Source organism: Erigeron canadensis, chromosome 6 (genome assembly GCF_010389155.1).
Source record: "Erigeron canadensis isolate Cc75 chromosome 6, C_canadensis_v1, whole genome shotgun sequence".
NCBI classification, from domain to species: Eukaryota; Viridiplantae; Streptophyta; class Magnoliopsida; order Asterales; family Asteraceae; genus Erigeron; species Erigeron canadensis.
Genome location: NC_057766.1, coordinates 39376865 through 39386891, shown reverse-complemented (window position 1 = coordinate 39386891; position 10027 = coordinate 39376865). Strand labels below are relative to the sequence as shown.

The 10027-nt window shown below is 28.5% G+C and overlaps 1 protein-coding gene across 1 annotated transcript; it reads right to left on the bottom strand.

Annotated features, from left to right (window-relative positions):
* Positions 1–5819: 5819 nt before the first annotated feature.
* Positions 5820–8204, bottom strand: LOC122604870 (G2/mitotic-specific cyclin-2-like). The gene is made up of 4 exons (XM_043777733.1): positions 8006–8204; positions 7386–7420; positions 6201–6665; positions 5820–6107 (listed from the first exon to the last, which is right to left on the bottom strand). Exons 1-4 carry the CDS (start codon positions 8202–8204, stop codon positions 5820–5822), a joined length of 987 nt encoding a protein of 328 aa, XP_043633668.1.
* Between the last annotated feature and the right edge of the window lie 1823 nt (positions 8205–10027).

The window sequence follows — 10027 nt, the reverse complement described above, 5'->3', positions numbered from 1 at the left end:
TGCCGAGTACTTTATATATTTGCTAGAGTCGCTTTGTCCAGATTATGCCACGATATATCTAGAGCTAAGTCATTAACTAATTGCTGTGCTGATATTGTTACCAAGCTACAAGAACTCTTAAATCCTGTTTCTGTTTTAGTATATCGGTGCATTATTAACTTTGATAACATTCCTTAACTCACATGGTTTTCAATTTACTTTTAAACATTCTTTTTATTAATAGTCAAATTCAAATAAACAATATTGGTTAAAACTTTGTTGAACCGTCATTTTAAAAAAACGCACATCGTGCGGGTAAAATACCTAGTATATATATATATATATATATTCCTGTGTGTGGTTCCACCTGGTCAAGTATCAAACTTTCTAAGAACTTTTTTTTTTTTATATAAATAAGCAATTAGCTAGGATACCAGTTCAAGTTAAAGTATTCATATGTGCAGAGGCGGTACTAGGAAAAAATTACAAATGAGGCAAACTTAAAAAACTTATAAAAAATAAATCTAAAAGGGGGCAAAACGTTAAAAACTTATAGAAAATTTTTAAAAATTTATGAAAAATTTAAAAATACATGACAAAATTTAAATTTGGAGGGGACCCCCTTACCTCCTTTAGTACCGCCCCTGCATATGTGGATAGTTTACTCTCTTCTAATTGATGCCGCGACATTGACTCGCAAAATATTATCTATGTTTAAATACCAAAATTCAAAAGTTATAGCAAAGTTTGGATATCTTTTTAATGTTTGTTTAACTTTTATATATAGTTTGCCTATAATCATATTCTACTAGGTCAACTGATACATATGGATACCTAAAATGATTTTATCTGATTGTATTAATTTACTGGAAGTTTTCAATGTTTTTCAGAATCTATCAAAATATATGTTAGGGAATATATAATTTCCAAAAGTATCAACAAATAAACTTAACATATATCTAATGTCTAATAACAGAATAATAAAATTAGGATTGTTTAAACCTTAGTGGTCAGGGGTATCTTCTAAATTCACTATGTGGGCCCCGGAGGTGAGTTTACCCAAGGTCTCAAGTTCGAGTCTTGAGGTTCTCATCTCAAAGAAATTTTCCATGAAGGGGTTGGAGGTTCAGAAAATCTCTGGTTAAAATTGCCTCCAACATGTCTGAATCGAAACTCAGTATACACACAAAAAAAAAAAAAAAAAAGAAGGTTTCTGAATAATCGTGATTTCCTTTACATAGAAGCAGAAACATCAAACATCATAGTAAGGTATTGGGCTACTTCCATTCGGGGCTTCGGGCTCTATAGTGATGACGCTAGTGGGCCTTTGTCGATTGATCAGAGCAGTTCCGCAGGAGGAAAAAAGATCTCCCAAAGTACTATATAATGCACATATGTATCTCATGACAAAATAAGAGATTTTAAAGAAATGTTATACCCTTGAAAAACTCATGCTCCAAAGCCAACTTAGCAGTAATTCTGTTACTTGGGTTAAGTGATAACATTTTCTGAAACATGTTTATATAAAATCGTAAGCACGACTGATCTTTCAATACCATAAAAACAGATAGGAAACACACGTACTATCACCTTATACGGCGTCACACGAATTTTGATTTATCAATTGCAAATTAGTTTATTAGGCAGATTGATACATCAACAACAACAAAGATATCACCTTTTATTAATATTAATGTTTACAAAAAACATGTAACTAAATCTAATTCAAAAAATGAGACTAATGAAAATTCATATAGTGATTATTAGTTTGAACTTACACGTAGGAGATCAAGGCCCACTTTATCAAGGTCTGGAATAACTGTTGTAAGGTCTTGAATATTTAAGATGGTTTTAGGTAAAATTAAATAAAACAAATAAAATAATAGGTTTCTCTTTATTGAAAATCACCGTGCATCATTAAAATCATTGTGTATCAATTGTTTTGTGAATCTTCGTGCATTAATTTAACCATGATTTAAGGATCAATATTTTGTCTTATTTGTTTTACTTTAATACTTGTTTTACAATAACAAACCCCTATTTAAGATTCATGATTTAATTAAAAGATTGAATTTTAGATAAAAATAAATAAAAATTTAATATTAAAATTGTTGACTAATCAGTTAAAAAATAAAATAAAAGAATAGAATTATGTAAAACTTGTCGTTGTCTTTTGCTAATCATATGAATTAAATGAATCTTATTACATGTTAAATAACTACATATTAAAATATTATATATTTAAATGATTGTAAATATTGTTATATCATTATTTATTTAATTTACTTATTAAATGTTAATATCATATATACATATGGTAGGTAAAAATAACTGCCAGAAAATAATAATAATATAACTACATTAAAAATATTTAATATTATTTTATACATATTTAGTAATTTCGATTTATATACACATTGAAAATGTTAATTAACAAAAAAAATTTGTAACAAAGTAAATTTTTGTGAGGTTGAAAAGTATAAATTATTGATGTTGAACAAAATATATTTACGATAATTTTTTTATAAAAATTAATAAATATACTAATATACTAACATGCATGTATATATATATATATACATATTTGGATTCACATTAAAAAATACTCGTACAAACATTGTGTTTAGTATTTTTGAAATATTTATATCTATTATGCTAATTAGTTCTATATTTAGTTTTTAGATAATTGAAGTTTGGGTGAGTACTTAATACACTGATTTGAATCGCACTAATGCAAGTTTAAGTACGACCAACTCGATTATTACTATGAAAGCGAATGAGAGATACACTTTCGTTTCGTTTTCACCTTTTGCATACAAAGCAACATAATGTCGAAAATGGAATAAACTTTAAAATTGAGAATATATGATAAAAGTGAATAAATTGTATGACTTTGTTAAGGTTAATGACATTTTAAATCATTTTTGTAGAAATATTAACGTATATTTCATGTTACCTTACATAATCAACAGAAAATTATCATAATCATATTAATATATACTTTTTTTCAACATATAATATATATATATGGATGTTAACATATGTTTTTTTAATATATGGTATCATTATACGAGTACTAATTATATATGTTCACTCGCGTATTACGCGGGACAATAATCTAGTTTAATTATTATATCGATAATTATAATAATTACAAACATAATTTTTAAATATGTGAGTGGTCCAATCAACAAATTAAGAGATAAAAATAATAAAGAGAATTATAAACAGCATTTAATTGGTGGTAATTATGTCTGTAAAAGTTTGTTTTTAAATTTATTTGTATTATAGCGTTGCTCATATAACAAATATATAGGTAGGAGATGGTTTAGTCTTGGTCTAATGGTCCATTTATGTGTCTAGCTAGTATATAAGAGCACCCCCAATGTACTCCGTATTGTTCCGTATTTGACCGTATTGAGGGGCGTATTGGGTTGCTCCGTGGTGGGCAATACGGAAGGTTTGCTTGTTTTTTTTTTCTTCTTTTTTTTTAATTCGTAAATTATATACATGTGTGTGCCTGTGTATATATATATATATATACATACATGTTTGTGTGTACCTGTGTTTTGTAAATGGTGCTTCGCGTTTTTCGGCAAGAACTCCGGTGAAAGTCTAGATCTTGAAGACAACATAGCTATATATATTTATTATAATTTTCATTTTCTACCCTACAGTTTAATATTTATTACAATTTGAACCCTACAGTTCTATATATGTATATATATATATTTCAAAACTATTTAAACTTATTATTATTATTTATTATTCTTTTAAATTTTATTATTGTTATTATAATAATAATAATTATTATTATTTAGAGTGCATAAAAAATAAATATTAATTAAAAGTGTTAAAATAAATATGTTGGAGTGTATTAGAATGTATTGAATGTATTGAGTATTGGGTGTAAATTGGGGGAAATGTATTGAAAATATGTTTTTCTGATATGGCAGTGTATTAGTTAGTATTGGGTAAAACCATTGAAAGTGCTCTAAGAACAAAGGATACGGTGAATGTGAAAGTCAAACAAACTTCAAACGCGCCTTGGGAATCGCCATTTAGCCTGATCATTGGGTGGGGGTAATGTAGCCGGCAATTCCAAAACGATTTGGGTTTGGGCCATCGGGTAAAACCATACCATTCCTTTTAGCTTAAAATTATATTTCATATATAGTTACCCAACTTAAATTCATACCATCTTTGTAATATGTCATTCCTAAGCATTAATTAAATATATAATATCTACCTACCCAAGTGACAATTTTCAATCATTTTAAAGTCTAAACACTCATCAACTACATACATTCTAAATAAGCATGAGGTTAACTTAAATAATAATACTAATAATAGTTATTATTATAAGATAATAATAATAATAAGCACATATATGATCAATAAATACATTTATTGACTTTTAAACTTACAAAGTTTATGGGGAATATCTACCTGCCAGATGCTCATGCACTTGATCAAGAATTCACCATCAACATTGAACATAAAAAAAAAAAGAGAATAAAATGTCTATCAGAATAAAAGACATGTGGTTTAGTTGGGTATTAAGAAAAAGGTTTTGCTAAACACAATATATAATATATAAAATACTTGTATAACTATCATAAAATTTAAGGTTAGATTTTCGATATGATAATTACAAGTTTTTTATACATGTTTTATACAGAAAATAATAATAGTACTATATACACACAAATATGTGTGTATCTTTATTTGATGGAATGTCATTTGACCCATCATCATATATGCAGCTAGCACCATAAATAATTCCCAAATCCCAGATGTCAGTCTGGTATATATATGTATTATTTACCAAAGCTATTACGACTAGTTGATATACTTTTTTTTTTCAATGGCGTTAGTTGATTTTTACTAATGCTTTATCTGAAGAAATATTAATTAAAGGGACGATGTCACCACCAAACTTTACTAGATTATCAAAAAAAAAAAAGAAAAAAAAAACAATTTAAGAAAAAAAGGTAATGGACGGAAACTCTTGATCCCATGTTTCATATAAAATCGTAAACACAACAGATGTTCAAGCAGATCGATATTCAAGATGGGAAGGTTCTTGGGATTGAATAGAGCATCATTAATAATCTTTTTAATGGTCCGGTGATTATATATCAATTTCAAACTGTTTGTAATAGTTAGTTAAACTGTTAAACATATATATATATATATATACTAGGTCTTTTACCCGTATGATGTGCGCATGGTAAGAAAGTTGAAAAAAAAGTAAAGATTGTAAATATTTTTAATATTAAAAACCCGTATAAAACATAAAAAGAAAATGGTTATCATCAAATATATTAATGTTTGTTGTCTAAGTACATCAAATATATTTGATATACAAAAGCTTAAAGGTAGCTATATGCATTTGTTTATCAAAACTAAAAAATGTTGTAGTAAATAATCACATAGATATTTCAGAATAGACTCAATCCATGTCGTCGCAACTTCAACAGGATGATCATACGCTTTTAAAAAACTATTATTAATATGCTCGGGCTGAACCCTAGGATAGTTAGTCTTTATTTTAATATTTAAATTCTTTTTTGATATATATAAATAAGATAAATATTGTAAAAAATTATGGAAATGACACATATGATGTAATCCTAGGTGACAATGTTTTAAAATAGGTTTAATTTTGAAAAGGACTTTAAAATGCTAGGATTATTACTCTCTTAATATGGATATAGATAGATATATATCATTCATGCCACACTAAGTATATATGCATGTTTCATTACATTCAATCAATTAACACATTAGATCATATTTCGAATTTGATCTAGCAGCTAGCTAGCGATCAGGATAAATTAGTTAGGTGCATGGTGTACGTCATCATTTGAATTGAAAGGAATCCACCAATTGCAATCCTCATGACCAACCCAATGAAGCTCCAGCATCCTCTTTGAACAAGCCAAAAGTTGTGTGTCCTTGAACCCAGTGTGATCCCGAACCGTGTCTTGCCACATACTCATATTACATGTGAACGCACATGCCGCATATATCGCTGCAGCCGCCAACATTTCTAGAGGATACGTTATCATCAGCTGATAGTTCCATATCCCCAATTTGGCGTAAAAAATCAACATCTCTTCCAACTGTTAAAGAAAAATAAAAAAAAAATATCCTCGTATCAAAATACATACCAAATTATAACTAGTACTAGTGATATATATGGAAAACACACTCACAGTGGGATCTAGATCTAGCGGGTTTTTGATGGCCGCATTGAGAAACCGATGGATGAAAGTATACACTGTAGGGACCTCTAATTTCCATCCTAACTCGTCCAAAATGCGTTTCTCCATAACGCGGCCGCGATAACGGTGAAGGCCGTTCGGATCGGGAAGTCCTCCGTTGACACATTGAATGAGTTCATCGAGTGACAAAGTTACGAAGAGCTGAGTTTCGTGGTATTTAGTGGCAATGTGCATTGCAGCCACGGCTACGTAATCTACTTCTTCTATGGAAACAACATTTTGAGCCTCTGAAAGAAAACGGTCAAATATGTCGACAGCAGCCAATGCTGTCATGTGCTCTAAAAACTCCCGACAGTGCATGTCGAAGAGCCAATCGACCAAAGCTTTTCTCTTTTCTATGCTAACTTTGGGTTGCCGAATTCGCAAATAATCATCCAATTTTCTCTCATTATTATTCTGACATAAATATAAAAAAAGCCCGAATATGTTAAAAACTATTTTAATTACATGTCCCCAAATTAAACGGGCAATGTCTCGATCTAGAATTACGTCATCACTAATTTAAATAAACAAAAACGCAACAAGAGCAAAACTAAAATGACACACTTTTTCAAACAAATATTTACAAATATAATTTTTATATATGTGCATGAGTGGTACAATCAACAAATTAAGAGATAAAAATAATAAAGAGAATTATAAACAACATTTAATTGGTGGTAATTATGTCTGTAAAAGTTTGTTTTAATTTTTTTTGTATTTTAGCGTTGCTCATAGAACAAATATATAGGTATTAGGTAGGAGATGGTTTAATTTAGTCTTGGTCTAATGGTCCATTTATGTGTCTAGCTAATATATAAGAACAAAGGATACGGTGATGTGAAAGTCAAACAAACTTCAAACGCGCCTTGGGAATCGTCAGTTAGCCTGATCGTTGGGTGGGGGTAATGTAGCTGGCAATTCCAAAACGATTTGGGCTTGGGCCATCGGGTAAACCATACCATTACTTTTAGCTTAAAATTACATATGCCCTTCCTAAGCATTAAGTATATAATATCTACCCAAATGACCAGTTCAATCATTATAAACACTCATCGATCAACTACTTATTGAGCAATAAGCATGAAGTTAACTTAAATACTATGAGTAAATACATTTGTTGAATTTTAAACTTACATAGTTTATGGGGAATGTTTGCCTGCCGGACCCTCCTGCACTTGATCAAGTTCACCATCAACATGTTAAACAAAAGAAAAAAAGGAGAATAAAATTTCTATCCGAATGGTTTAGCTGGGTATAGTATTTGGAAAAAGGTTTTCCTAAATTAACACAGTATATAAAATTTTAATTGTACTCATAAAATGTAAGGTTGGGCTCTTGATATGGAATGTACAAATTTTTTTATACATGTTTTACTTCAAAAAATACATAATACTTAATGAAAATAATAAATATATACACACAAATAATGTGTGTATAATGTCATTTGACCCATCATCATATGTAGCTAGCAGCATAAATAATTCTGAGATTTACTTTTTTTTAGCTATCATAAATAATGTGTCTGGTATATGCATGTAATTAATTGCCAAAGTTACTACGAGTAGTTGATGTACTTTCCTTTTTCAATATATAGCATTAGTTGATTTTTACTTGGGGTAAAAGTTTAGGTTTTGTGATCATAAAAAAAAAAAATTAATGCTTTACTTGAAGAAATTTTAATTGCAAAACGATGTCAACCAAAAACTTTACTAGATAATTAAAAAAAAAGGGTATTGCTTAACTAACTAACGTACCATTACGACGGCTGTTGGGGATACGGAATTGAACTTTAACTTTCCTGCGGAGACGGCTGATTCTAGGAGGACGGCTTGGACAGCGGAGGAAGGGAGTGTGTGTGTGGGTTTTACTTTTTCCGTTTTTGGATTCTACAGCACGAATGACGTCTTCTGTTTTTGGTGGTGGTTCGGATGCTGATGGAACTTCTACTTCCATTTTGGTGAGCGATATATCTTCAAAAGATGATGGTTCGATTTTTCTTTTGAGAGCTAGCAACGGTAAAGTGGGTGTTTATATGGAGATTTTTCCTCGGGGTTAGGCGTTTATAAGCGTGACAATGTTACCATTACTTCAGTTTCCTTTTTTAGCTATCAATGATTTATCAAATGGCATTTTAGTTATGGTAAGATATATAGCAATATCATATACATCGAAGTCTCTCCCTCAAGATTTCACTATTCGACAATTTTAGTCATGTACTTCTATGGTGCTAAAAGAAAGAATTAAACAAAAAAAATTTTCACTCCAATATAGGTCTCTTTTCTTACTAATTTTTCTATTCTTGATATATTGATCGAGAGATTCTTACAAATATCTTCAAGATTGTAACAGTATAATAATTGTAATTGTTACCGTCCATTAATTTACAATTACTGGTAGGTTTTAATATATCCTTTGGGCTTTAGTTATAGTCCACATATATCCATGTGTTTCGTGTTAGGTAAAAGATTAAAATGAAATCATCATATTTAACATTTTAATGTAAGTATTAAAAAAATAGTAATAAAGTTAACTATTGAAATTAAAATAAAAAAAAAGTTAAGATCATTAAACAAAATGCAAAGTGAAGCATCAATATATCTTCCTTTCACTATTTAAGTGTTAATCTAAAATGTTAAGTTATTAAATAAAACAAGCTATTAATAGCTAGGCACAACAAGGGTTAAGAACTTAAATATGCCAAAAATTATGTCCAGACCACTCTAAGTATATAACTAAACAATATATCATAAATCTTGAAAGCTAAACTATTAAAATTTAACATTAAAAAAACTTTAAACTATATAGCATAAATTTAGGCTTGCCAAATCCGTTTAACTATTTTTAGAGGACGGGTTTGTCAAACTTGTGCTCATTTTCATAGTTGAATTAAAATATAGTTGAATTAAAATATAATGTTTTAAAATATAATTTTTAGAGAACGGGTTTATAGTTGAATTAAAATATAATGTTTTAAATACGTTTTTAAAAGTTATCACATTGAGAATCACTAAAACTTTAATATTATATATTAGATCAGATGTCAATTACTATTCACATATGACACATGTTAAAAGTTCATATGGGAGCAAATTTTTTTTATTGAAACATATATTTTATATTATAACCTATTTAAAATATTTTTATGTTAACAGTAAAATACAATTACATAAACATAATGTACAACTATTTAATACATAGTCTTATTAATAGGTTTTACTTTGGGTGTCACATTTTTATAAATATCCTTTGACAATAATATACACAAAAGTACTGATAGATTGGTTGGTAAAAGTGGCCTGCTGGAAGACTTCATTTTTAAAAGAAGAGGAGTTCGAATTTTGCTAAACACAATTCATTAGTTTTTGGATAAAAAAATAACTTTTTTTTTTTTTTTTTTTTTTTTAAATTTTTATTTGCTCTTTTTCCATCAGCAATCACATTTGGTATTATTTTTATGACATAACTTTTGATATTATATATTTTTTTATAAATAATCTCTTGTATTATTATTAAGTTTTATAACCCATATAAATTCGATGCTAAAAATATAATATGTGTTAATATAGGAACTCTAATATACTATAAATCTGAGTTTCATCATCAACTTTATAACAATTTCAAGATTTACAATGTATTGTTTAACTATATGTATCAATTAATAAGTTGATAACTATTGACACCTTGAAGTTGAAGTTTAAAGCGTAGATTCGAGTCTATATCTTACAATTGATTTGTTAATATATATGTGGGGTAAAGATAATTAAAAATTAAAATGT